This window comes from Eucyclogobius newberryi, unplaced genomic scaffold (assembly GCF_026437365.1).
Source record: "Eucyclogobius newberryi isolate DKJ021-1_F unplaced genomic scaffold, fEucNew1.0.hap1 SCAF_9, whole genome shotgun sequence".
In the NCBI taxonomy this organism is placed as follows: domain Eukaryota; kingdom Metazoa; phylum Chordata; class Actinopteri; order Gobiiformes; family Gobiidae; genus Eucyclogobius; species Eucyclogobius newberryi.
The window spans coordinates 855542-883536 of NW_027316532.1; the positions used below are offsets into that span (position 1 = coordinate 855542).

At 43.7% G+C, this 27995-nt stretch overlaps 2 protein-coding genes across 2 annotated transcripts; one reads left to right on the forward strand and one right to left on the reverse strand.

The window, feature by feature from the left end:
• The first annotated feature begins 223 nt into the window (after positions 1 to 223).
• On the forward strand, positions 224 to 27995 carry uchl5 (ubiquitin carboxyl-terminal hydrolase L5). Its single transcript, XM_072438516.1, has 11 exons — positions 224 to 407; positions 4018 to 4081; positions 4555 to 4660; positions 11636 to 11761; positions 15442 to 15503; positions 16856 to 16986; positions 19907 to 19970; positions 20060 to 20162; positions 24703 to 24807; positions 25981 to 26079; positions 27034 to 27995. The coding sequence occupies exons 1-11, from the start codon at positions 332 to 334 to the stop codon at positions 27076 to 27078; spliced, it is 981 nt and encodes a 326-aa protein (XP_072294617.1). The 5' UTR covers positions 224 to 331; the 3' UTR covers positions 27079 to 27995.
• On the reverse strand, positions 22258 to 23836 carry LOC140353778 (E3 ubiquitin-protein ligase TRIM65-like). The gene has a single exon (XM_072438515.1). It carries the CDS (start codon positions 23818 to 23820, stop codon positions 22273 to 22275), a length of 1548 nt encoding a protein of 515 aa, XP_072294616.1. The 5' UTR covers positions 23821 to 23836; the 3' UTR covers positions 22258 to 22272.

A 27995-nucleotide genomic window follows, 5' to 3' on the forward strand; every position in this document is an offset into this window, starting at 1 on the left:
CAAAAATAGGACCGTAAAAAAATTGAATATTTAAACGTTTTGAATATTAATTTTATTGTCTTATGTAATATTTAGAATTATTTATAAAATGCAACTTGAGTGAGTTGGGGGGCGCGTCTTAATTGTCTTAACTTTGGTTTCTCTCAAAACTCAAAAAGAAGTCAAACTGATGTTTCCGCCAGACTTCGTGCGCTGCTTCCGGTGCGTCACTCGTGCACGGCACTCACGTAGACGTCGCTGCAGTAAAATTAGCCCAGTTAGCTGCTGCTCCATTGCAAAGCTGAGTGAGCGTTCCTCGTTCATAAAATTAGAAATTCATAGTTTTGTCAAAATGTCTGGAAGTGCAGGAGAATGGTGTTTGATGGAGAGCGACCCCGGGGTTTTCACGGAGCTCATAAAAGGCTTCGGTAAGTTACAGAAAATGCTAACGTTAGCTTCTCCCCGTTAGAGGGAATGGGAAGCTTCTCCGTGCTACTAGGTATTAAATTAATTAGCCGTTTAGCTTTAATCAATAGCTTAATGCCCAGTTTGTTTCAGAGAGTTTGCATTGCATTTATCTCAACAATTGATCCGTAACGAGAATATATTGCATGGATTTTGAAGAGTTTTTAGCATGAACGAATTGACCCGCGCTAACTGCTAACCCGTGCTAGCCTGTTAGCATTACTCAGCGTTCAAACCTGCGGCGGGGAAAACATGGGTTTGTTTTGGTTCACGTTAGGCTTGTTTACGTCGTGATTTGACTCAAAATATCGTAAAGATTTGCTTATTCTTTTCACTCAACTGGGTTGATTCCGTTCCAATATGGCTATTGAGCATGTGCATTTATTCATTCATTTTATGCTTTGAAATTAGAGGTTAAAGCTCGATGCTTAAATACTCAGAATACTCAAACTCAACATGAAGGGCAATCCTGTTGGAATATATCTAATATACTAATCCTATATCTGAATTAGGATTAGTATATTAACACGAATTACAAAAAAAGGGGAATCAACGTTTTTGAGTATCCAGATAATGTTAGTTGAAGATTAATTACAGACAAATGGGAAATGTCGGTAAAACTAATTCTGAAATCTTGGGGTGGACAATATATCAGATTTGAGATGATATCGAGAATGTTGTTTTGAAGTTATGCACAATTTGAATATCGAGTCCATCGTTTGTATGGAAAAAAGTACTACGAAAAGTTTCAAATGAAGGTATAAGGGGATATTTCTGAACTTTTGTGAGTCATTTTTACAGACATTTCACATTTATCTGATGATTACGCTTCAACTAATGCGTTTAAAGACATGTTTTGACATTTTTTTTGTTGGACTGACACAATAGCGTCTGAATATAACACAATTAAATATTGACGTTAGTTTTTGTCAATTTGGCCCAACTCTATTTATATCCTTATTTGGAAGTTTATTTTTAATCAGCTTTTTTATTTTAGCATTTTCTTCACTATAAACCATAATCTGCAATACAGTATTCAAATGAGGGCTGCAACTAACGATGAATTTGCTAGTAGATTAGTCTAGCGATTATTCTTTCCATTAATTGACTAATTTAGAATGTAAAAGTCATGCAAGTCAACATTTTTTAACTAAAATTGTCCCAGATTAACCCGTGAAGTGAAGCCATCTGAGGATCCTGGTGGAGCACATTTCATTTACGGACAAAAAAGGGTTTTCATCAAATTTACTGAATTAACACATTTTCTGTGTAATTATCTGGCAATTAAATCTCAATTTTGAGTCATCAAACTTCTTTTCTCTGCTCATGGCATGTGTTGAAACCTGTATATGTATAATTTGTCCACCCCTAATTTGATAAACAAAAAAAATCATATTTAATTAGTTGTGCTCCATGGTAAGGGTGAGTTTATTCAACATGAGCCTGAAGCTGAGGCTGGTACCACAGGTCTGGAAGACCTCCTGTCTGGTACCTGTGCCTAAGACACCGCGCCCCAAAGACCTCAACAGCTTCAGGCCAGTGTCTCTCACGTCCTGATGAAGACACTGGAGCGGTTGGTCCTGGACCACCTCCGCTCCACCGTGAGCTCAGCCATGGACCCGCTGCAGTTTGCATATCGGTCTGGCATCGGAGTGGAGGACGCCGTCATCTCCTGCTGCACCGCTCTCTCTCTCACCTGGAAAAGCCTGGCAGCTCTGTGAGGATTCTGTTCTTCGATCTTTCCAGCGCCTTCAACACCATCAGCTCCTGAGGGACAAGCTGGAGACGGCTCCTGAGGGACAAGCTGGAGACGGCTCCTGAGGGACAAGCTGGAGACGGCTCCCGAGGGACAAGCTGGAGACGGCTGGTGTGGAGTACGACCTGCAGAGTGGATCCTGGACGACCTCACAGACCGACCCCAGTTTGTGAGAGCCCGGAACTGTGTGTCTGACACTCGGACCTGCAGTGTGGGGGACCTGCAGTGTGGAGGACCTGCAGTGTGGAGGACCTGCAGTGTGGAGGACCTGCAGTGTGGGGGCGCCCCAGGGCACTGTCCTCGCGCCCTTTCTCTTCACCCTTTACACTGCAGACTTCAGACATGACACGGACAGCTGTGTCCTGCAGAAGTTCTCTGACGACTCTGCCATCATCGGACTCATCACGGACGACGATGATGTGGAGTGCAGAGGACTGGAGCAGGACTTTGTGGACTGGTGTCAGCGGAACCACCTCCTCATCAACGCGGGGAAGACCAAGGAGATGGTGGTGGACTTCCGCAGACGCCACTCTACTGCCCCCTCACCAGTGAACATCCAGGGACGGGACATTGAGAGAGTGACTCATACAAGTACCTGGTGTTCATCTGAACCACAAACTGGACTGGACTCATAACACAGACGCACTGTACAGGAAGAGCCAGAGTCGGCTCTACCTCCTGAGGAGACTCAGGTCTTTTGGAGTGACAGGGCCACTCCTGAAGACCTTCTCTGACTCTGTGGTGCATCAGCTCCTGTAGGTGTGGCCTGCTGGAGCAGCAGCATCACAGAGAGGGAGAGGAAGAGGCTGGACAGAGTCATCAAGAAGTCCAGCTCCGTCCTGGGCTGTGCTCTGGACTCGGTGCAGGAGGTGGGGGACAGGAGGGTCCTGGCTAGATTCACATCTATGCTGGACCATGAGTGTCACCCCCTGCAGGACACTCTGTCCACTGCAGGACACTCTGTCCACTTATTTATTTATTTATTTATTTGTCTATGGGAGTTTTTATTTATTTATAGGAGATCTTCTACTGAAAGTGTTTTTCAGACTTCCTATAAGTGATCTGTTCTTCTGGATCTACCTGCGTTGCACCAATGAAATTTCTCCATGTGGGACAATAAAGGATTATCTCATCTTGTCTTATCTTATGATTAGCACCAATTCACACCAGTCTGTACATTTCATCTGTTCCTTCTCTTTGTCTTTTCTCTAATTAAATGATTTTTTTTAATATTTGATTTCATCTATAACTTAAATAATCTGGATTCTTAATATGTTTAGTATTTCTATTGAGATAATAAGTATTTATACGGACCACAGCAGAAAGTAAACAGCCTGGAGAGAGTTTTTAATCCTTTTACCTCTGAATATGCAGTTCTCTTCGTACATTTGTGTTTATGTACAAGGTCCTAAGACGTTTTTTAGCTTGCCTCGCCACACCCACTGTTAGTCAATTATTCGGTGGACAGGGCATGTCTTTAGTCAACCAAACATTTATTTAATCCACCACAGCCGTCCTGTTTTAAAAAGATGAACTGGAAATGACGCATGAACACTGCAGAAAAAATATTCCAATATTTGACAGACACAAATGGAAAAATCTCCAGGTATTTCCAGTGACATAGTGTTCATCCCTACTTCTAAAACGAATCAATGAATATCAAATGAACCACAGTACAAGTCCGGTTATGTTTTTGTTCCGCTGAAAGTGTTCTTAATGTTAATGTGTTTATGACATGAGAATTTGTCAAAGCCGTCACTGCTGTGTAAAAGGAACGTACAGGAGCAGAGATGACATGAAGTATTCTCTGTTCTCAGGCTGCAAAGGGGCGCAGGTGGAGGAGATCTGGAGCATGGAGCCAGAGAACTTTGACAACCTGAAGTACATCCACGTTGTGTTTAGAGCTGCACAATTTATCGCAAAAATATCTGCAATATTGACTGATGCAATAATCGATATAGCAAAAAACTAAATATATTCCAGTAACATCACGGTCCTCCATCTGACAGAAATGTACACTTTTTAAAATTTAAACGTGCTTTTAAATGACAAAGGTAGATTTTAGTTCTAATCTTTTCTCTGACTAGTAATTAAGGTGTGCACAATTTACTTTTAATATAATTTAAATGATTGTGTCAAAAGTATTAAAATAGTCCTGTCTGATCAAGTCTGTTTGAAATGTACTGTTTTAAGAACAAAAATGTTTGAGGCTTGTTTTTTCGCTTTTAAGAGGATATATCTCGCTACTAAAACATGACAATAATATAGATATAGCCTTATCACATATTGCCAACAATTCTGATTATAGTGCGCCTTAGTTCGGTTGTAAAGCTTGTGTTGGTGACCCTCCACAGACCGGTGCACGGGCTCATCTTCCTGTTCAAGTGGCAGGCCGGAGAGGAGCCGGCGGGTTCCATCGTCCAGGACTCACGACTCGACAACATCTTCTTCGCAAAACAAGTGAGGCTCATGCACGGGTGTAGAAAGTCAAAAGGTTTAGTCAATTGAACGTTTTCACTTTAGCTTCAAACGTGACGTCGTTCTTCAATTACACTGGCCTGATGGTGAACTGTAGAGCATTGAAGGGGACATGTGTGTTTGAGCTTTTAACCCTGTTTTCCCTCATCATTTTGAGTTGCATTTAGGTTCATTTGTGCATGTTTGGGTAATTTTATCGTCCTGCAGTCGAGGCTCGAGTGCTCCAAAAATGTCCCTTTTCACACATCTCTGTTCACACTTATATATTCCAACATGATAATTCCAACATAAACGGCATAGAACAGTTCTATGGACGATTATTGCCAAAATCCAATTAAAAATATTATTATAAATCTTTCTTACATAATTAATGAAATACATTATAAAGTAATTGCATGTGTCAACAAATAAAAGAATCTTTGAAAATATGTATTTAATTTATGATTTGATGGTGTCAGTGCAACCGTTTAAATAATCTGTCAGACTCAGAGGGCAGACCACTGCTTTGGTGGAGGTCACTTCTCTACAGAGAGGTCACTGCAGATGTTTACTGTGATGTTGCTGTGAGTCGCAGGAAAACTGGAAATGTATCACTGTTGTTTTTCCACAAAGATGCACTTTGAGCTCATGGCTTCCCGGGTCAGAGCAGCGTAGACTGCACCAAAGCTAACACAGAGAGGTGTAGCCGGACTCTGGGCCTGAGACTGTGGAGACAGGAGTTTACTGAGCAAGGATCACTGTCCAAGGTGCTGTAGATCTCTTCAAATGAAACCTTTTTCATCAAACTGAAGCAAACTGATATATTATTCTAAATTAACTAGATATACCAGTTACTTCGTTAAAATTGACACAGGTGTTCATGTGTTTGATACCATATGCAAGAACGTTTTATTAGCTTTCATTTGGTACCACTTTCACTGAAAGTGGTACCAAATGATGGCGTATATGCATATGGTGTCAAACACATGAACACCTGTGTCAATTTTAACTAATTTGAATGCACAAACGTACATATTTTTGATGCTTGGAAAGGATGACATCATATTATGCATAACTTTATCTCAAAAAATTTACTCTATAGTCTATACAGCTTTACTCAATAAATATGTATGTTTGTGCACTAAAATTAGTTAAAATGTACACAGGTGTTCATGTGTTGACACCATTTTATTAGTTTTCATTTGGTGCCACTTCCAATGCTATAGCACCAACCTCTGGGAAGCTACAAGGAAAACAAGGGCCAAATATCCTGAATTTTGCAGCATTTTGAAAAAACTACATGGCTCTTGAGGCAGGCATAGCCAACATCCAAAATCAAAGTAACTGGTGTATTTAGTTAATTTTGAGTAATATAAGTTTGATGAAAAAGGTCTCATTTGAAGAGGTCTAAAGGTGCTGCCTTGGATATTTTGGTTACAACGTTCACTTGTTTATGAACACATGGACTTGTCCGTCATGGCGCTCTCTGTTATTGTGGGTCAAACATCTAGCATACATTCACGTCAACCAGCACCAAACATTTGCCCGTGCCCGGTTTTGTGGACTGCGTATGTGAGGGCTTTGCCATAATCGACTTGATAACAGAGCAATGGACTTCTCTAAACGAGAGGTCGACCCGGATGCTTGACCACAGTCCCTGTGAGCTCCTCCCTGCCACAGAAAGTAGCCTAGGAGAGAACATTCCAGCCCTGCTGAGCCAGAGAGGCAGCGCAGTGTTCAGTCAGGCCGCTTCAGAGAGTGATCACTGCTCTGCTTCTGACTGCTAGGTCTATAAAACCAATAAAGAAACTCTCCACAGTCTCACGCCCGGAGCCTGCACTTCTCCACAACAGCTTTGGCTCCGCCTCCGGTGCTCTGGTCTGACACCGGGAAGTGATGAGCTTCACTGGGCAACACTCAAAAATGCTCTACTGAAGTGTAAGCATGATGTTCATTAGAGGTGAATCCCTCCTGTGTGTTACATGTATAAGTTGAACTGTTTGGAAGGCTAAACATTATCCATGGTCTATTGTTTCTGACAATGGCCACATTTAATAATCAGATGGCATTGACAACCTAGACATGTTTTGTCATCAGATCATGTCTGTAGTGATGTAACGGTCAGAAATGACTGCAAACTGAATATGTAAAGCGTTATTTACAAGTGAGACCGTCTTTGGACATGTACCAACAAAGATGGGTGGGGCTAGAGGTATAAATGTGGACAAGCTAGCTTTACTGCCTTCGTGCAATCCAACTCTCCCTAATCCTCAAGAGACCAGCGTGAGACTACGATGAGGCAGAGGAGAGATGTACGAAATGTTAGCACTCCTGTTGATCTAATCACCTAACTCCATGGTTTGGTTTGCCGTGTTGTTAGCAGCGGAGAAAAGCTAATGCGCTAAAACAGCCACAACTGGTCTGCGTTAACGGGCCAGCGTCCCATTCATCTTAAATAGGTTAACACATTTAATAGCAAAGGTTTTTATTTTGTGTCCTTGCCTCATTTTTAAGTTTATTGTGTATCACTACACCAATGGGGCCTAGATAACAATTTATATGCCCTATTATTTTACTATAGCATAATAAAACAAATAAAATGCACAAAATGAAGATCCCTCGTCATGTAACATTCACTTACTGCTTTTTACAGCACCTCTTTGCTCCAGTCTGTCAGTTTGCATAAGTTTGATGAAAAAGGTCTAAAGGTGCTGCATATTTTGGTTACAACGTTCACTTGTTTATGAGCACATGGAGCACAGTGTGCACAAAGCACAGTGTTTGTGCTTTGCACAACAACAAACTTGTAAAACTTAACAATAACATGGTTTGACAAAGCAAAATTCAGGTTTCTACATTTGTGAGTTTTCTGTTAGGATATTTTATACAAAAATGGTATCTCGCCTATAGGAGTCCAACAATATTGCCTTCAATTCTAGGTTTAAGATAAGATAAGATAAGATAAGATATTCCTTTATTGTCCCACATGGGGAAATTTCATTGGTGCAACGCAGGTAGATACAGAGGTAGATCCAGAAGAACAGATCACTTATAGGAAGTCTGAAAAACACTTTCAGTAGAAGATCTCCTATAAATAAATAAAAACTCCCATAGACAAATAAATAAATAAATACATAAATACCATTGCATGTGATCACGACAGTAATTGCACATGAATATGTGTCACGACAGCACATAGATTGCACATGAATTTCATAGTAATTGCACATGAATTGCACATGAATTCCAACAGCAATTGCACATATGACAGAATTGCACATCAGTATTAGGTTAGGTCAGTATTGCGAGTGTTCAGGACCAACAGTTTTTGTTATAAAGTCTGACAGCAGCAGGAAGGAAAGACCTACGGAACCTTTCCTTCACACATCGAGGGTGGATCAGTCTCTCACTGAAGCTGCTCTCCAGAGCGGAGAGAGTGTCCTGCAGGGGACAGAGTGTCCTGCAGGGGGTGACACTCATGGTCCAGCATAGATGTGAATCTAGCCAGGACCCTCCTGTCCCCCACCTCCTGCACCGAGTCCAGAGCACAGCCCAGGACGGAGCTGGACTTCTTGATGACTCTGTCCAGCCTCTTCCTCTCCCTCTCTGTGATGCTGCTGCTCCAGCAGGCCACACCTACAGGAGCTGATGCACCACAGAGTCGTAGAAGGTCTCCAGGAGTGGCCCTGTCACTCCAAAAGACCTGAGTCTCCTCAGGAGGTAGAGCCGACTCTGGCTCTTCCTGTACAGTGCGTCTGTGTTATGAGTCCAGTCCAGTTTGTGGTTCAGATGAACACCCAGGTACTTGTATGAGTCACTCTCTCAATGTCCCGTCCCTGGATGTTCACTGGTGAGGGGGCAGTGGGGTGGCGTCTGCAGAAATCCACCACCATCTCCTTGGTCTTCCCCGCGTTGATGAGGAGGTGGTTCCGCTGACACCAGTCCACAAAGTCCTGCTCCAGTCCTCTGTCCTCCTCATCATCATCGTCCGTGATGAGTCCGATGATGGCAAAGTCGTCAGAGAACTTCTGCAGGACACAGCTGTCCGTGTCATGTCTGAAGTCTGCAGTGTAAAGGGTGAAGAGAAAGGGCGCGAGGACAGTGCCCTGGGGCGCCCCCACACTGCAGGTCCTCCACACTGCAGGCTCCCCACACTGCAGGCCCCCCACACTGCAGGCCCCCCACACTGCAGGCCCCCACACTGCAGGCCCCCCACACTGCAGGCCCCCCACACTGCAGGCCCCCCACACTGCAGGGCCTCCACACTGCAGGGCCTCCACACTGCAGGTCCTCCACACTGCAGGTCCGAGTGTCAGACACACAGTTCCGGGCTCTCACAAACTGGGGTCGGTCTGTGAGGTCGTCCAGGATCCACTCTGCCAGGTCGTACTCCACACCAGCCGTCTCCAGCTTGTCCCTCAGGAGCAGCGGCTGGATGGTGTTGAAGGCGCTGGAAAGATCGAAGAACAGAATCCTCACAGAGCTGCCAGGCTTTTCCAGGTGAGAGAGAGAGCGGTGCAGCAGGGAGATGACGCGTCCTCCACTCCGATGCCAGACCGATATGCAAACTGCAGCGGGTCCATGGCTGAGCTCACGGTGGAGCGGAGGTGGTCCAGGACTAACCGCTCCAGTGTCTTCATCAGGTGGGACGTGAGAGCCACTGGCCTGAAGCTGTTGAGGTCTTTGGGGCGCGGTGTCTTAGGCACAGGTACCAGACAGGAGGTCTTCAGACCTGTGGTACCACCCTCAGCTTCAGGCTCATGTTGAAGACATGCTCCATAACTCCACACAGTTCATCTGCAGGACTTAAGGAGCCTGGGGCTGATGCCATCAGGTCCTGCTGCCTTCCTCACTTTAATCCTCTTCAGCTCAATCCTCACCTGTGCTGCTGTGACAGTCAGTGGTTGGCAGGGGGACCGTGTGATGGGGGGATGGGTGAGTCCAGGCGAAGTGGGGAGCTGATGGTCCGGGGCAGATAAGTGAAGAGGAACAGATGCAGGGCATTGTCCAGCTGTGGAAGAGGGAGCATGCAGCTGTGCAGGGGGAGGGGCGGGTGACCGATCAAACCTCAAGAAGTGAGCATTTAAATCATTCACCCACTGTAGATCCCCCTCTGTCTGGGCAGGGGGGATTTTGAAGCCCGAGATGGTTTTCAGGCTCCTCCACACTCCCTGAATGTTCTTCTGCTGCAGCTGCTCCTCCATCCTCCTCTTGTAGCCGGCCTCAGCCTGCCTGATCTTCCTCCTCAGCTCCTTCTGCACAGTCCTCAGCTCCTCCATGTTCCCTGACCTGAAGGCTCTCTTCTTCTCCTTTAGCAGAGCCCTCAGTTCACGGTTAATCCATGGCTTGTTGTTTGGAAAACACCGCACCGTCCGGGAGGGAACAATGTTCTCAAAACAGAAGTTGATGTAGTCCGTGATGCACTCTGTGATGGTGTTGATGTCCTCCCCATGTGGGTCATAAAGCTCAGTCCAGACAGTGGTGCTGAAGCAGTCCCTCAGAGCCTCCTCGCTCTCAGCAGACCACATCCTCACCTCACGGGACACCACAGGCTGCCTGCGCACGATGGGTTCATACACAGGCCTCAGATGTACAAGGTTGTGGTCCGAGCTGCCCAGGGGAGGGAGGGGGGAAGAGGAATAAGCCTCCTTGGTGTTGGCAAAAAACAAGTCCAATGTTCTATTCTCTCTGGTGGGGCAGGTAACATACTGGGTGTATGTTGGTAGAACAGAAGAGGGAGAAGCGTGGTTAAAGTCACCAGAGATGAGGAAGAGAGCCTGTGGATGCTGTGTTTGCAGCCTACAAGTGCAGGAGAGCAGTGCTTCACAAGCATTTTCAGCATTGGCAGACGGGGCCACATAGACTGCGATCAAAATCACATGTGAGAACTCCCGGGGCAGATAATATGGCTTCATGCCAATAGCCAATAGCCAATAGTTCAATATCCTTGTTGCATAGCTGCTGCTTCACTGTGCAGTGTTCGGGTTTGGACCAGCTCGTGTTCACATACACCGCCAGACCTCCACCTCTTTTCTTCCTGCATTCTCTCGTTCTGTCAGCCCGCAGCAGATGAAAATTGTCCAAACCTACAATAGAGTCTGGCATTTCTGCTGTTAACCAGGTCTCTGTGAAAATCAAGACGCTGCTGTCCCTATAAATCCTCTGGGACCGCATGAGGCTCGCTATTTCCGTCATTTTATTTTGAAGGGACCTCACGTTACCCATGACTACGGCGGGAACCGACTTCCTGTTTGTCCCTCTCTTCTCTCGGAGTTTACGTCCAGCCCGTCTGCCTCGTTGCGTTTTCCTTAGGATGTCCGCCTGGATAACGTGACGATCTCCGGGTGAGACGACTGTTCTCCGCAGTTTCATGAGTTCCTCCTTTGTGTAAACGCGGTACGGCGCCGGCCGGGGGGCGGGGCCGGAGCCGGGGGGCTCAGAGCCAAGACACATCGCAACGACACGACGAAAACACTCAATCCAGCCGAATAAAGTCAAAACAAGTTAATTTAAAGCGATTCCAGTGCGTGTCCCGATCGTTCGTGAAGTTCCTCTTTCATATAAACGTGTATATAAACGTGTACCGACGACACGCCGTACTTTAGCGCGGCCGGAGGGCGCGGGGAGGGGCTGGTGGGCTCACTCGGAGCTAGCTCACGTCACAACAACACAACGAACGCAACGAAAAACGCTCAAATCCAGCCGAAAAAAGTCAAAACAGTTGAATTAAAAAACTATTCCAGCGCGTGTCCCAATCGTACAGTAAAATAGAAAAAATATACTAACTATATTTACAAAATATAGGAGATAAAGCACAATAAGTGTGAGAAAGAAGAGAGAGCGTTTACACCGGGCTGCCAGCTGTACCAGCGCCTTATGACGTTTATAGTTAATGCAAATCATCGGCCAGCCATCTTAAAGTATTTTGTGTGTCTCACTCTGAATCACTTTCCCCCCCTCTCTGTTCTGTTCCCGCAGGTGATAAACAACGCGTGTGCAACCCAGGCCATCGTTAGTGTGCTGCTCAACTGTTCCCACTCCGACATCGAGCTCGGAGACACATTGTCCGAGTTCAGGGAGTTCTCTCAGAGCTTCGACGCTGCTGTATGCCACTTTTAACTTAACTTATTTTTGGTCGTGGGCCAAACATACATACAAAATTAAAGAAAGAAATGGTTTTATATAGCCTACTAAGTCCATATTCATGCTGCAGCAGCAGGAACGGGAACATGGACTCGATATGATTCTGTTGTTCATATCAGACCTGTTTCTGTTGCTGCACAAACTCAACATGAGATAACTATTTGATCTTGGTGAAAATTGTGTTTGTATTCAGTCACATTCGTGTGGACACAGAGCTCACAGCAGCCTCACTCTGTCATGTTCAGACTTTATTACACTCTGACTTGTTTTTTTACCTGTGGCTCCTGATCTGTCCAAGTTTTCACTGGTTTGGATGTTTTCAGAGCTTTCGTCACAGAAGTGTGTTTTCTTGTTGTTAGCTCCACATTAGCGGTGCTTTTAGCGTGTTTACCTTTTACCAGTAAAAAGACCCACTCAGACCTCTGCTCAAGTGATCGATGCGTGTCAGCACTTCTGCATTTATAAACATAACTGAGTTTGCAGAGGTCTTAACTGGGGTTGTCGACATTTTAGGCTGATACAACATTATGGGAAAAGCTTGGGCTGATATTTTATGTTGGTTTTAGTTTACATTTTTTATTTCTAAAATAAGGATAAACAATTTTAAATTGTATAGCACATGTTCGAGCACAAAATACCCTTCATTTTTGAAAAAAGGTTTATAGGGCTATCATTTATTTAAACGAAGGTTAATATAGGTAAGTTATAGGCTATAATATCATTTTCTTTACTTGAGGAAAATTTGCCTTCACACATTTCCATTTTGTGAATTTCTTGTTTTTATTTAGATTATTTATCAGAATAAGTCTTTCTGTTCCTCTCCAGTCCATGTGTTTTTAAACCTCTTACACAACATGTATTTGGAGTAGGCTTATCTGATCATTTAGAAGGAAAATGAGTCAAATAATATAATTTAATATAAGGCTAGGCAAAATAATGTCTGTTTGCCGTAACCCGACCGACCCGCTATGAAACTAGCCAACTGAAAAAAAGATATCAGCATTTTGTTGAAAAAACGTCAATCTTTTATTTTTCAATTATTTCGCCAACTCACCGACCGGTCTTTCCTGAACACAGCATGTTTTTTTCACGCTGGTAAACCTGACTTTCATCTCAAAGGACTGATGACGCACTGCGCACCGCATTCGCGTCTTCATTTTCAGTCCTCCACATGCGTCTACAGTGAACCCTCGTTTATCGCGGGGCTCACGTTCCAAAAAGAACCCGTGATAGGCGAAATCCGTGAAGTAGAAACCTTTTATTTTTTTACAGTTATTATACAATGAAATACTCCATAAAACATTGAACCACTCTCACACGCCTCTCACACAGCGGTTTTACGTACGTGTTCATATGAATCCATAACGTTGTTGACACAGGTAGAGAAGACGGGGAGAGACTGTTAAGCCAATCAGAATGCAGAATACAATGCATGATACAAATCCGTGAAGCAGCGAGAGCGTGAAAAGTGAACCGTGTTATAGTGAGGGATCACTGTATAATGAAACAGAGTGCACGTAGGAGTCGTCATTTTGCCTTTTACAAGTTACTTTGCCTCTGTCGGCGCCACTGACATGTCCATAGTAATATGAGCCTCTGTCAGGGTGTGAAATTTGACTTACGCAAATGTATTCTGGGATTGAAACACCCCCAGCCGCGTCATCACAACAAACATGGCGGCGCCCGTGTCCCCTGCATGTTCCCCCGCTCGCCTTCGCTACCAAAATAAAGGATAGCAGCTACAAAAGGTCGATTGAAATATCTTAAAATTGTGAGATTTATTCTCCCGATCGGGTTGATCGAGACGTTTTCCGTCATTGACTGTTATAGCCTGACCCCTGGTGGTCACTCCGACTCAAAAAATGACAAAATTTTGATATTTTTTTTGCCTTCAAAGTAAAAAAAAATTAGAATTTGCCTACCGACCGACCCACTTGAAAAATGTTGACTCGGGTTACAGCAGACAATTTATTTGGGGTAGCCTAATAAAAAAACCATTGCAATATTCATTTATTTTTTAAAATTCTGCTAATACCGATACTAGCCCAATATATTGGTGAATTCGTAGTAAAAATGTATTAGGCCAATAGCCATTTGTTTACACCATCGTGCAACAAATTATTTTATATTTTTAAGTGAAAAGTTGGTATCGGCTAAAAAATCAAAGTCTTAACAGGGTTAGCGGGTTTCTTTTTTACATAAGGCAGGATATTGTGTAATTTACCTTAATTGCGGACTACAATTTGATAATTGCAGCCATTTTATCATTTAATTTACAGTTTATCTGACCAGCTAAATGCCCCCGTTTCCATACGCAGTATGCTTATTTTTACGAGCCCTCGTCTTAATCCTTTTAGTGTACGTGACAAAGCGGTTTTATCGCCAAGAGCTGCTTTTTGATCCTTAATTCTGGTATCAGGTTTTTAAATCACAGTGTAACTGACAGTCGACACTTACTAACCCACTTTGGAAAATTGAGATGGAGCCAACAATATAGAAATCACCTGCAGTGCCAAGCCTAAGAAGGTTGCTGGTTCTATTCCCAGAATTGTGCGTTGTTTGCATGTTCACAAACTGTTGAGACTCTGGCACGTCTCCTGCTGTTGGCTTTGAGGAATCGCAGCATTGTGCTTTGGGAGAAAGTCAAATGGACAGACCTGCAAAAACCTGGCATTGCTGATAGATGTTCTTTGGTCCATTTAAGCAGATTTATGACTATTTTGTCTTTAAAAAACATGCTCATAGAAGCCCTTAGTGCATTTGAGTGTGGGAAAGAAGTCTGTGCTTTTCTCTCAACTGGATTTAACAACAGTTTGGTTTCTCTGCTTTGGGCAAATGTTATCAGCTTCAAATATACTTCACCTTTTCCCAGCTGCTTTCAGTGAGAGACTTTCCAGACTGATTCAGAGTGAACCACATATCCATCCGGTGTGAGCAAGGTCACCGGCTTCCCGCATCAACTGAAAACATTTACACTTCAACCCTCCAGCTAGTTCCTCCTTATCATGACTGGAGATCCACTGCTCCTGACATGTTTAACCTTTAATACTTGTTTTATTAATCCTGTTTATGAGCCTCACAAAAACACTGTTTCAAATGTTCCAGATTTGTCACCAGACCTGTTCTGAACATTTCTGCTGTCAAATCACGTTCATTACAACTAAAATAAACACACAATAAATCTTCTAAATTGTCACATAGCCACAAAAATAAAAACATGACCATCATCTTGCAGTGAAATGTCACTATGAAGAGGCGGGGCTTTGAACAGGAAGTCAGTGTACCCGTTTCTGTTACTATTAGCATTAAGCTGCTGATGATTAATTGAATATTATGGTTTACAATGACGCAAAATGTAACCTGATAATTTACATATGTAACAAGTAGTTAAATACCAAATATTTTGGGGGAAAAGCACATTCAAAGCAGATACAAAAAGTACAAACTAAAACGCCAAACTGATCAACCAACTATTTTCTTTATCATTTGTGCTTGAAAAAAATGATAATTACTCTAAAAATATGTCAACATGACACCACCGGCTGTGCCTGCCAGAATCACTCCGATTCAGAGTCCTAACGATGATGTTTCTGTCGAAGTTTGCCTGTGTTTTGAAACCCTCCTGTCTGGTTTCTCTTCAGATGAAAGGTTTGGCTCTGAGCAACTCTGAGGTCATCCGTCAGGTACACAACAGCTTTGCCAGGTGACGTCTCTTCTCCCCCTCTACTTGCTCTTTTTCTCTAACTTGTCTCGCCCTCTCTCTTTTCTCTTCCTTTTCCCCCTTTTCTTGTCCCCTCATCATTCTCTTTCTCTCCTTTCCACCTTCTCTCTCCCTCCACTTCCTCTCCTCCTTTCCAATCCTCTCTTCTTCACTCCCCTCCTTTCCCATCCCTCTTTCTCTCTTCTTCTCTCCCCTCCCTTCCCCTCCTCTCGTCTCCCTTCTCTCCTTTCCCGTCCCTTCCCCATCTCTCCTTGTCTCCCCTCCTGCTCTCCTCTCCCTTCACTCACTTCCTCTCCTCCTCGACTCAGTCACAGTGAATCTGATCCCCTCTTTCTCTGTACACATTTGGAGCTTTTCGGATAAATTCAGCTTCACCAATGCACACATCAAACGCTCTTCTGTTGGACCTAAATCTGCTTAAATCTCTTTAAAAGTTTGAAGCATAATACATTATAATCTTTTAGGCTTCTTTCACATTTTGGATGTATACTGTGTAAAATTCAAACTATTCAAAGTCACAATGTTAAAGGGGGGGTATTATGCAGAATCAACTTTGTAGAGCTTTCTACCTTGTTATGTTATTCCTTCATCAGAAACATGTCTGAAATCTTTTTAGATAGAATTCATCCTTGTTTGAGCTTTGCGTAGGATGCGCAACCATGCGATTTACAAACCATTCTACAAGTGTCTGCGGTGATGCAGCGCCGTGAATCTATTCAAATATCTGAATAGGGTATTGCTAGCTTAAACTTGAGTCTTGAGTTGGACTTGTGGCCAGTTGGAACTCATTGAAAAGAATCCTCCACAGTCCAGAAAGCATTTTTCTCATGTAAAAACAAACGGCTCGTTTTCGGCTGAAGAGCCACCTACAGCTTTCCCAAAGGTCAGATTTTGTGGGAGTTTTTACCTTACGTTTTCTTTAAAACACCTTTTGAATCTTCATCTTTGGCTCGCTCTGTTTTGGGCTAATGAGCGCAGCCTGCCCATTACCTTGAATTCAGTGCAATTTGCTTGCATGTCTTCCTTCCTCTCTCATCCCCATTTCACTCTAAACTTTCCTGTCTAGTAAAGCCTACAGGCCAAAAAATCCTTAAATATGAAAGAAAGAAAAAAATAATGTTTGTTGCCTTGGCATTGGAAAACTATTATATCTAAAAAAATGACATCAAAATTAATTGGGAGTTAAAGTTAGAACTTCTCAAATTTTACTTCAATTTGAAAATGTTCTAAAAATAACATGGACATTTAATATATACAACTACAGTAAGTCAAAAAGTGAGGAACACCAAAAATCTACCTAAGTAGAGTTAAGAGTTTTTCTGCTTTCTTTGCAGGCAGCAGATGTTCGAGTTTGATGCCAAAGCGTTGTCTAAAGATGAAGATGCTTTCCACTTTGTGAGTTATGTCCCTGTGAACGGCCGACTGTACGAGCTGGACGGGCTCCGGGAGGGGCCCATAGACCTGGGTGAGGGCCTTCACACTGAAAAGGGTTTAGTCCAACATTTATAGTTTGAACACATTTAACAAGCAGACTAAAATAACAATGTCAGTATTAAATGTCACAATAGTATTAAAGGTGCTTTATGAAACTTTTCTGGAGGAGGGTCCGCCGCTCGTCTTCATGGAGATGTGATTGCTGTTCAGGAGTATGACATAAAACCCCTTTGTTCCACTCCTCATATCTTTGCCCGTTTGTTTTGTTGACCCCAGAGAGGTACTAGCTTCTATGGGATGCTGGCTCCCTTTTGGCCCCCGGAACATTTCAGCATGAGATGATTGGACATGAGAGCTGTGCATAATGCATTTAACGTTATCCAAAACCAACGCATTTCATAAAGAGTTGCCCCAAAGACCTCAACAGCTTCAGGCCAGTGTCTCTCACGTCCTGATGAAGACACTGGAGCGGTTGGTCCTGGACCACCTCCGCTCCACCGTGAGCTCAGCCATGGACCCGCTGCAGTTTGCATATCGGTCTGGCATCGGAGTGGAGGACGCCGTCATCTCCTGCTGCACCGCTCTCTCTCTCACCTGGAAAAGCCTGGCAGCTCTGTGAGGATTCTGTTCTTCGATCTTTCCAGCGCCTTCAACACCATCAGCTCCTGAGGGACAAGCTGGAGACGGCTCCTGAGGGACAAGCTGGAGACGGCTCCTGAGGGACAAGCTGGAGACGGCTCCTGAGGGGCAAGCTGGAGACGGCTCCTGAGGGACAAGCTGGAGACGGCTCCTGAGGGACAAGCTGGAGACGGCTCCTGAGGGACAAGCTGGAGACGGCTCCTGAGGGACAAGCTGGAGACGGCTCCTGAGGGACAAGCTGGAGACGCTGGTGTGGAGTACGACCTGCAGAGTGGATCCTGGACTACCTCACAGACCGACCCCAGTTTGTGAGAGCCTGGGACTGTGTGTCTGACACTCGGACCTGCAGTGTGGGGGACCTGCAGTGTGGGGGACCTGCAGTGTGGAGGACCTGCAGTGTGGGACCTGCAGTGTGGGGAACCTGCAGTGTGGGGGACCTGCAGTGTGGGGGACCTGCAGTGTGGGGGGCCTGCAGTGTGGGGGGCCTGCAGTGTGGGGGACCTGCAGTGTGGGGGACCTGCAGTGTGGGGGACCTGCAGTGTGGAGGACCTGCAGTGTGGGGGCGCCCCAGGGCACTGTCCTCGCGCCCTTTCTCTTCACCCTTTACACTGCAGACTTCAGACATGACACGGACAGCTGTGTCCTGCAGAAGTTCTCTGACGACTCTGCCATCATCGGACTCATCACGGACGACGATGACGCGGAGTACAGAGGACTGGAGCAGGACTTTGTGGACTGGTGTCAGCGGAACCACCTCCTCATCAACGCGGGGAAGACCAAGGAGATGGTGGTGGATTTCCGCAGACGCCACCCCACTGCCCCCTCACCAGTGAACATCCAGGGACGGGACATTGAGAGAGTGGACTCATACAAGTACCTGGTGTTCATCTGAACCACAAACTGGACTCATAACACAGACTGTACAGGAAGAGCCAGAGTCGGCTCTACCTCCTGAGGACACTCAGGTCTTTTGGAGTGACAGGGCCACTCCTGAAGACCTTCTCTGACTCTGTGGTGCATCAGCTCCTGTAGGTGTGGCCTGCTGGAGCAGCAGCATCACAGAGAGGGAGAGGAAGAGGCTGGACAGAGTCATCAAGAAGTCCAGCTCCGTCCTGGGCTGTGCTCTGGACTCGGTGCAGGAGGTGGGGGACAGAAGGGTCCTGGCTAGATTCACATCTATGCTGGACCATGAGTGTCACCCCCTGCAGGACACTCTGTCCACTGCAGGACACTCTGTCCCCTGCAGGACACTCTCTCCGCTCTGGAGAGCAGCTTCAGTGAGAGACTGATCCACCCTCGATGTGTGAAGGAAAGGTTCCGTAGGTCTTTCCTTCTGCTGCTGTCAGACTTTATAACAAAAACTGTTGGTCCTGAACACTCGCAATACTGACCTAACCTAATACTGATGTGCAATTCTGTCATATGTGCAATTACTGTTGTGATTCATGTGCAATTACTGTGAAATTCATGTGCAATCTATGTGCTGTCGTGACACACATTCATGTGCAATTACTGTCGTGATCACATGCAATGGTATTTATTTATTTATTTATGTATTTATTTATTTGTCTATGGAAGTTTTTATTTATAGGAGATCTTCTACTGAAAGTGTTTTTCAGACTTCCATTAAGTGATCTGTTCTTCTGTATCTACCTCTGTATCTACCTGCGTTGCACCAATGAAGTTTCCCCATGTGGGACAATAAAGGAATATCTTATCTTGTCTTATAAACTTGGCAAAGAGTTGGCAGAGAAGTTGAATAAATGCAGAAATACCTGACTATAATCTGGAATCTTTGTTTTGGCCACGTCTCACAGAAATTGTAAAAGGGTTCTGTACCAAATATTAACACTGATTTTCTCAGATATTCAAATACTTATTTGCAGCAATAACATACAAATAAATGATTTAAAAATCATACAATGTGATTTCTGGGTTATTCATAATATCTAAGTGGGAAAACTTGCAAAATCGCAGGGTGTTCAAAGACTTACTTTCCTCAGTGTAAAAGTGTGAGAAAATGCTGTGAAGTTCCAGACCTCGACTTGTGGACATTTTCTCAAACTGGACCTGGCTTAAAATGTATTCGTGACCCCTATCGTAGTATATCAATAGCGATACTGTATATCGATGATCAAATATGTTGTAATATTATCGTGGGCCGTGTATCGCATCGAAGCGTTAGGGACCCTGTGATTCCCAGGCCTATTTATAAGACCGTCGGTTGCTCACGTTGCAGGGCAGGGGTCTCATTTATAAAACTACGTTCATTTTGTGATAATATATCTGTTCAATCCCTTTTCTCTTCCCAGGTGTTTGTAATCAGGACGACTGGATCAGCGCCGTTCACCCAGTCATAGAGAAGAGGATACAGAAGTACACCAAATACCTTCTACTTCTTTTGAATTGAAGTGATTAGACACATGCTTCAAACCCAATTGTTTTTTTAAATCCTATTTTGTCAGGTACAGTGAAGGAGAGATCCGCTTCAACCTCATGGCCATAGTCTCGGACAGAAAAATGATCTACGAACGCAAAATCGCAGAGCTGCAGACACAACTCACAGAGGTAGAAACGGACAGAAACGCAAATGTACTACAATTGTACAGAAGCTACACATGATCTAAGAATGAACATGTTAATCAAATCATGTAATGACTTAAATTATCTTTTTTAGTGTTGTTCTAGCCTATTAAGTTGCAATATTTCAAAAAGAATATTAAACCCAACGAAAAGGTTAAAGATATTAACAACATTAACTAGAGACATTATATATTTACACAGAGAACTAACTAAATGTGGTTACTCTAAGGTACTGTTCCTCATACAGAGGTAAACCTAAAAGGGAGTTGCTATACTGGTTTCAAGTGGAAATTATCACCTTCTACTCGTAAATAATACTTAGAATTCATATATGAATTGTTATTATCTTCATTATATTCCAGTCTTTCATTATAATGTACAGGGTCCCAAATAATCAAATTCTTCTCCAGCACAAGATTTTCAATGGGGTTGAAATCTGTATTATTTTAAGTTTCTGCACTCTCCTAAGATGTTTTCACAATCACAGGATTTGGTTACAGGTTTCTGTGGTTTACTTAGTATATCCAGGCTCTTCTGAAGGTTCATGACATCTGCTTGTCACAATTATCCGGTTAATAGATATTCAGGTCACAATATAATAGTTCATATAGGGAATCGGGACGGAAGTTACTGAATCCAACATGGCGGCGACTGAAGCTGAGGTCACTGAATCCAACATGGCGGCGACCGAGACCGGTCCATGGATTTATTATGTTATCAGCTCAGGCAATAATTTTCTCTCTTGGGTCCAAATCCGAAGTATACCCTAACCCCTAACCCTTAACCCTTAACCTTAACCCCTAACCCTTAACCCTTAACCCCTAACCCTTAACTCTTAACCCCTAACCCTTAACCTTAACTCTTAACTCTTAACCCTTAACTCTTAACCCTAACCCTTAACCCTTAACCCTTAACTCTTAACCCTTAACTCTTAACCCTAACCCTAACCCTAACCCTAACCCTTAACTCTTAACCCTTAACTCTTAACCCTTAACCCTTAACCCTTAACTCTTAACCTTAACTCTTAACCCTAACCCTAACCCTAACCCTTAACTCTTAACCCTTAACCCTTAACCCTTAACCCTTAACTCTTAACCCTAACTCTTAACTCTTAACTCTTAACCCTAACCCTTAACCCTAACCCTTAACCCTTAACTCTTAACCTTAACTCTTAACCCTTAACCCTTAACTCTTAACCCTTAACCCTTAACTCTTAACCTTAACTCTTAACCCTTAACTCTTAACTCTTAACTCTTAACCCTAACCCTTAACCCTTAACTCTTAACCCTTAACCCTAACTCTTAACCCTTAACCCTAACTCTTAACCCTTAACTCTTAACCCTAACCCAGTGTCTGAAGCATATTTAGGGCCGCCAAATAATAATAGTCTTTTAAGATAGTGATTTTGGGTGCCACGAGGGCCGCCATGTTGGATTCTGTAACTTCCGTTCCAATAACGTCCGTCCCGATTCCCTATATAAACTAGTACCGACCACAATATAATCGTAACAATTCTAGAAACAAAATTAAATCTTTTGAATTCCATTTTATTGTCCAAAAGATAGACCTAAATGTTAATAACTCAAACAAAGAAAGATGTTTTATTCATTTATTCAAATGAGTATCTAGTATGTATTTAATAAAAGGACAATACATATTACAAAACAGAAAATGCAATAAAACCTGTATTTGTAAATATGCAGAATTATACCCATCTTTAGTTCCCTTCTGGATCAAGGCCAGCCACATGACCCACACAATTCATAAAAACATCCCCCACTCATACTTTGTACTACGCAAGCATATTATTTTACCACATTAAGATTACAGATGCACAAGGTCCAATTCTTATTCTTATTTTGCATACACTGCATACATGAACAAATACCTCAGGAGTATATACAAACGATTGCAGTACCTGGCACATGTGCTAAAGTGCATGTGGACAGACTTTGCTCCAAGATCATTTGTTTTGAGTTGTTTGGACAGCTTTGGTTTTTGTTTCAATACAAATTAAAATGATTGTAATAATAATATTTTTTAGCAACCCTCAGAGAAAGGCACACTTTTGATCCCATTGTGGAGAACAAAGTTGCTATTTGAGTTTAGGGAAATGTGCTGTGCCTTCAAGAATACAATCAGAAAGACTGCCAAGCCTGACTCCAGCATAGAGAGGCTCAGTGAAGGTGGCCTGGACTCTGCGAAGGAGGCGTGTGGTTCTTTCAACGACACTGTAAAATTCCAAAACCCCTGCACAGTGGTCCAGGTAAACCCCGATTCTGGACGAGACCGGACCTGACACGTTGGAATTGACTGCTTTAGACCAAAATGAAAGGCTGTTTTTTTTACAGACTAAAGCCCAGGATTTATCATTGTGTCCAAATACACATTCATTAGAGCTTCCTTTTCTCTGAATCTTCCTGTATGAAACTGCTACACGAATCCACGTCCCGCTCCACTCCACCTCCCAGTAACAGCGTCCCGTCAGACTCTCTCTGCTCAGGACCTGACACTCACTGAATCTGTCTGGATGATCATGATAACTCTGATGTTCCCTCATAACTCTTACTCTTCTGTTTCCATCAGACAGAGACAGTTCGGTGCTAACTGTGTTTGGGTCCAGAGTGATTTCTCTAGAATATTGTAAGAAGTCCTCTCTGGAGCTTGGTTGAGCCGGTGACGGTAAAAGCTGGACAGGACTCTGAGCCAGTGAGGTGTTGGTCAGGCCCTCCTCCATAGTGAGATGGAGTTTGTCCCCGAGCGCTGACACAGCTCTGGTCACTTCCTCAAAGTAGCTCCGGGGCCCTGTCTGAATCCTGACGGGCTCTGTGCTCTGTGTGTCTGTGGACAGTAAAGAATAGAGTCCTAGAAACTGGTTATTATCCAGAGTGAGGGACAGTGTGTCCAGCTCAGTGATGCTCCTCTTCAGCTCCATCACATCCCGCTGCAGTTGGTCCTGGAGCTCTTGGAGCCGGCTCAGTTGGGTGTGCTCCTGGGAGAGGATCTGCTGCTTCACTTCAGAGCATCTTTTCTCCAGAAGTTGGGCCATCTCTCTAAAGCTTTCACTGATGCGCTGCACTGCTTTCTGGGCTGAGGGGCGGATCTCCTGGGCCTCCTGTTGGAGTCTCTTCAGGTCTTTCTCTTTGTCCTGGAGGCTCTGGTCCAGCTGTGCCCTCCTGGCCGATAGCCTCCGGGCCCTCTCTGCAGCAGCTGACACAACGTTATGGTCCTTGTGCTGGTCCACGCAGAGAGCGCAGATGCTCTGCTGGTCCCTGCGACAGAACATTTCCATCACTTTGTGGTGTTGAGTGCAGATGTTTTCCTGGAGCTTTTGGGAAGGTACCACCAGCACATCCTGAGGTCTGGCATAGCAGTGGTCAGCAAGGTGCGCTTTGAGCCCAGTTTTCCCCAGCTGTTCTACCACACCTGCTAATATGATGTGTTTGGCCAGGACAGGCCTGGGGCTGTAGCTCCGGCGACACTCGGGACAGCTGTAGAGCTGCTTCTCGTCCTCTTGGTCCCAGTGGTCTTGGACACATTTCATGCAGTAGCTGTGTCCACAGGGAATAGAGACCGGATCCGTCAGTAAATCCAAACACAAGGGACAGACAAATAATTCTGGGTTGAGTGCTTTCTGCGCCATCTCTCCTGGATCACAGCAACTGAGTTTCACTTTGACAGAAAGGAAACTTGAGAGCTTTGGGGAGGAGCCTGGCTCCACACACAGCTCTGTGTAGATCTGAGGAGGAAGCAGGAAGCACTTAGCAGCAGAACTTTAAAGGCACGCACACATGTTTTATTAGAGTTTAGAATGAGACTTTCAACAGTTTAAAGTAAGAGAGACATGGTTGTTAGGCACAAGTAATAAGTCTCCAAAGTCTAAAGGATCAGTGTAGTTCGACAGAGCTTAGTGTGCCGAGGCAGTTTTTCTAAACTTAAAAAGTGGTGCACTGATATGGACATTTTGGGCCGATAACCCATATTAGGCCTATATTTTTGGTTATTTTAACAAAGACATATTGCTGTAAACTAATTATTTTTATTCTAAAATCTATAATATAATTCCGGCAAATGTTAAAATATACATATGTTTTGTATTCAATACAGTGAAAAAATGATTTTCAGCCAATACTTGTTATGTTAAAGTGCACATATTATGCAAAATTAATATATGTATTTGAGTTTTAACTGCGTTCTAATATTGTTCACTCCACATACATGAAGTAGCATTTACTGTAGCTTTATTTGCGCAAGTTTGAAGAATCCTGGCTCCAACAATTTGCTGCTGTGTCTTCCCAAATCTCATCCCCAATGTTCTCCCCCCAATCTCTCCAATAAAGCCTACTCCCCAACAGTCCTTCAAAAGAAAAGGAACAGGTCCATTATCTAAAACACAGCCAAAAGACCTTTTATAACAAAGACTGGCAGTATTAAATGAAAATGGTACATTTTGATCACAATATTGTTTCTCTAGAAGCAGAGAAAAAGGAGCATTTCTATAAACTGATTGGTGTTGTCGCCTCAGGACGAGCCGATGGACACAGACCAGAGCAGCTCGTTTGTCAGCTCCGAAATTGCCAAATACCAGCTGCTCATCGAGACCGAGAACCAGAAACTACAGAGATATAAGGTACGTGCTCTCACCACTACTTTAACTCCTAAGATGCGCAATGGAGGTTGGTAAGATGAGGAATGTTTGGTGTGAAATGTTGAATGTTTGCTCAACAAGTTGTAACGTCCGTTACTAGGGCTGTCGCGGTAACTGCAATATCTGCTTGAGCCTCAAGCAGACAGTTTTGTCTTGGCTTTAATTGAATCTCATGAATGAATACACAGCACAGATGTAACAGTGCAGGTGTGCACGACTGAGCCTTCTGCACAAACGGCACAATGTTTTCTAAGCCTACATTTACGAAAACAAAGCTTACCAATATAGAAGAACTGAAGTCCAGAGTTGCCCTTATACCCACCAAAAACACAGTCTGCTGTGTGTAAATCCAGTCTGCGTTGAAGCCAAAACGGACATGATCAACCCTGGGCTGTAATCCTCCTCATCCTCGGTCCAGGTACACGTAAACCACAAGTAAATGTAGCGTGGTTCAAATCCAGTGAGAAGATGCCGCCAAATGCGTAAAGCTACCACTTTAAAGATGACACGAATCGAGAAACCTTTCACATCAGTGTGAAGAAATACTGAAGCTGGACACAGAGACTGACCGATGTAACCAAAATGTATTCTTGCTTTGATATTGGATTTGTAGTTTAACAAATCCAATATCATAGTTGTGTTTATGTATATGTGTTCCCCATGTGTGACATCCTAGGTAACGCTCTGGAGGTCTCCTGTGCTGTTTTTAACTCCATAAATCATCACCAGACCAAAATATGTTCATTACAGCTGTGTGGTTACATTAGCATGTCACAGAAAGCTAGCTTTTGGTTATTTCCCCATGCTAATTCTCTCTGCTGCCAGTAGATGGCACTGTAACACAATGTTTGGAATGTGCATGCCTGCTTTTATAGACTCATCATTTTAAGTTGTAAAACATGAGATGCAAAGGCCAATATGAATGTGTCCTTCAGTTCAGAATATGATTTAGTTCTTTGCAGAGGAAACTAACGCTAAGGTTTCCCACTGCAAGACACTTCACTGATTTGCCTCCAGTCTCTGCCTATGTTTATATTTCAGCCTGCGCAATTTGAAGTGTTTGAAATTGACAATCACAATTTCAATTTTGTATTTCTTTTTATTTCAAGCTTTACATTAACGCCCACATTAACAGATTTTCAATATCTTCAACAGATTGAAAATATCCGAAGGAAACACAACTACCTTCCGTTCATCATGGAGTTGTTGAAGACTTTGGCAGAGTACCAGCAGCTAATGCCTTTGGTGGAAAAGGTAAGGCAGATAATGCACAGCTCACAACTGAGCACTTTAGAGACTCACTCGAGCTAAAGCTGGGAGGTTTTGGTTTACAAAATATGATGATTTAATTTAGGCCGTGGCTGCCGAGCCGCGGCGCCGTCAAATGGCGCAGTTTCAGGGACCGCGGCATTTCCCTTATAGCCCGTTATAGCCTCATGGCTAACCCTTATAGCCCGTTATAGCCTCATGGCTAACCCTAACCCTAACCCTTATAGCCCGTTATAGCCTCATGGCTAACCCTTATAGCCCGTTATAGCCTCATGGCTAACCCTAACCCTAACCCTTATAGCCCGTTATAGCCTCATGGCTAACCCTAACCCTAACCCTTATAGCCCGTTATAGCCTCATGGCTAACCCTAACCCTAACCCTTATAGCCCGTTATAGCCTCATGGCTAACCCTTATAGCCCGTTATAGCCTCATGGCTAACCCTAACCCTAACCCTTATAGCCCGTTATAGCCTCATGGCTAACCCTTATAGCCCGTTATAGCCTCATGGCTAACCCTAACCCTTATAGCCCGTTATAGCCTCATGGCTAACCCTTATAGCCCGTTATAGCCTCATGGCTAACCCTAACCCTTATAGCCCGTTATAGCCTCATGGCTAACCTTAACCCTAACCCGGCGCGCACAAACATAACATGGCTGTTTCGGGCGTGGCTCTGCAGACTCTCTTTCGTTTAACGTAATAATATGTCTCCTTTTAAATTCTTTTCACTTATGGATCATGACATTTTAGTGTCCAATTCCACATTTGGGATGAAACCCACTTCAGTCCTGTAGATGGCACTGGCCCCTTACTGCAGAGAATGCAAATGGATTCTTCAGTTAATTGCTGTTTAATGCTGGCCCCTGTGCCAGCGGTAAAAAATGAATGGATGAATAAATGAAAGTTAATATTAATATATATATTTTTTTCCTTCATCAGGCAAAAGAGAAACAAAGTGCCAAAAAAGCACAAGAGGCCAAATGACGTGACGCGCTCAAAGCATCAACAACTCTCCACCGTGTTCAGACACGTCTAAGACCAAGAGCCGCTTCATCTGAATATCAGCCCCACAACGTACAACAACGGCTTCGACAAACACATGGTGGAGGTTGGACATTAGGACTGAACAACGGCCTTTAAAAGCTCCAGAAAATACCACAGAGGGAAATAGTCATATCAAATGTTTACATCCGTCTCCATTTGATCTCAGCCTTCATCACAGAGATGCTTTGATGGATACAATGATGTTTCATGATTTTATTAGAAAATGAAGAGCATTTAATTGCAACCAAATACAGGACATAAAACACTTGAAGGAGAATTGACTAATGAACTCGTTTGTGTTTGTGTCCCGCTGTTCCACTTCACTTTTCAGCTACATTCGAGACCGATATTCTCAAACTTGAAAACTTCCAAAATCCTCCGCATTAACTAACAATCACTGGAATTCAGAATATTAATCTTGTGTCTGTATTTTTCTCATCCGGCTGTATTTAACAGTGGTAAGAAGGGTAAATGTGAGGTTTAGACCGGTCGAACAGGGAGTTTAACGTTAACTAAAGGGATTTTCTTCTTTCAAGCAATATATGACCTATCATGGAGTAAGAGTTTTGCACTGATTTAGTACAATTATTTCTCCGCTGACGAGATTTTTTTTCAGACTACGAGAAAATAAAAAACATATTGAAACCAGTCCAAAACGCAGGACAAGATTATTGCTCTGAATTCTCATCTTTGCAGTTTAGGGGGGACTCTGCTGTTGGATTCAGTAAATGTAAAGGTCATAAACAACCATCCAAGCCAAGCATGTGTCATTTGAATAAGCGTTTACCGCATGAACGAAGGAGAAATGTTCAGATTCTGTTCTGTCTTATTTTCATAATAAAATGTATTGATGTTTC

Bases quoted from the DNA above. Each gene is read 5' to 3' on its own strand.
- uchl5 (XM_072438516.1), top strand. From the start codon at position 332: ATGTCTGGAAGTGCAGGAGAATGGTGTTTGATGGAGAGCGACCCCGGG. The intron at 4,661-11,635 runs GTGAGGCTCATG...CTGTTCCCGCAG, and splicing joins ACATCTTCTTCGCAAAACAA to GTGATAAACAACGCGTGTGC. The intron at 15,504-16,855 runs GTGACGTCTCTT...CTTTCTTTGCAG, and splicing joins GTACACAACAGCTTTGCCAG to GCAGCAGATGTTCGAGTTTG.
- LOC140353778 (XM_072438515.1), bottom strand. From the start codon at position 23,820: ATGGCGCAGAAAGCACTCAACCCAGAATTATTTGTCTGTCCCTTGTGT.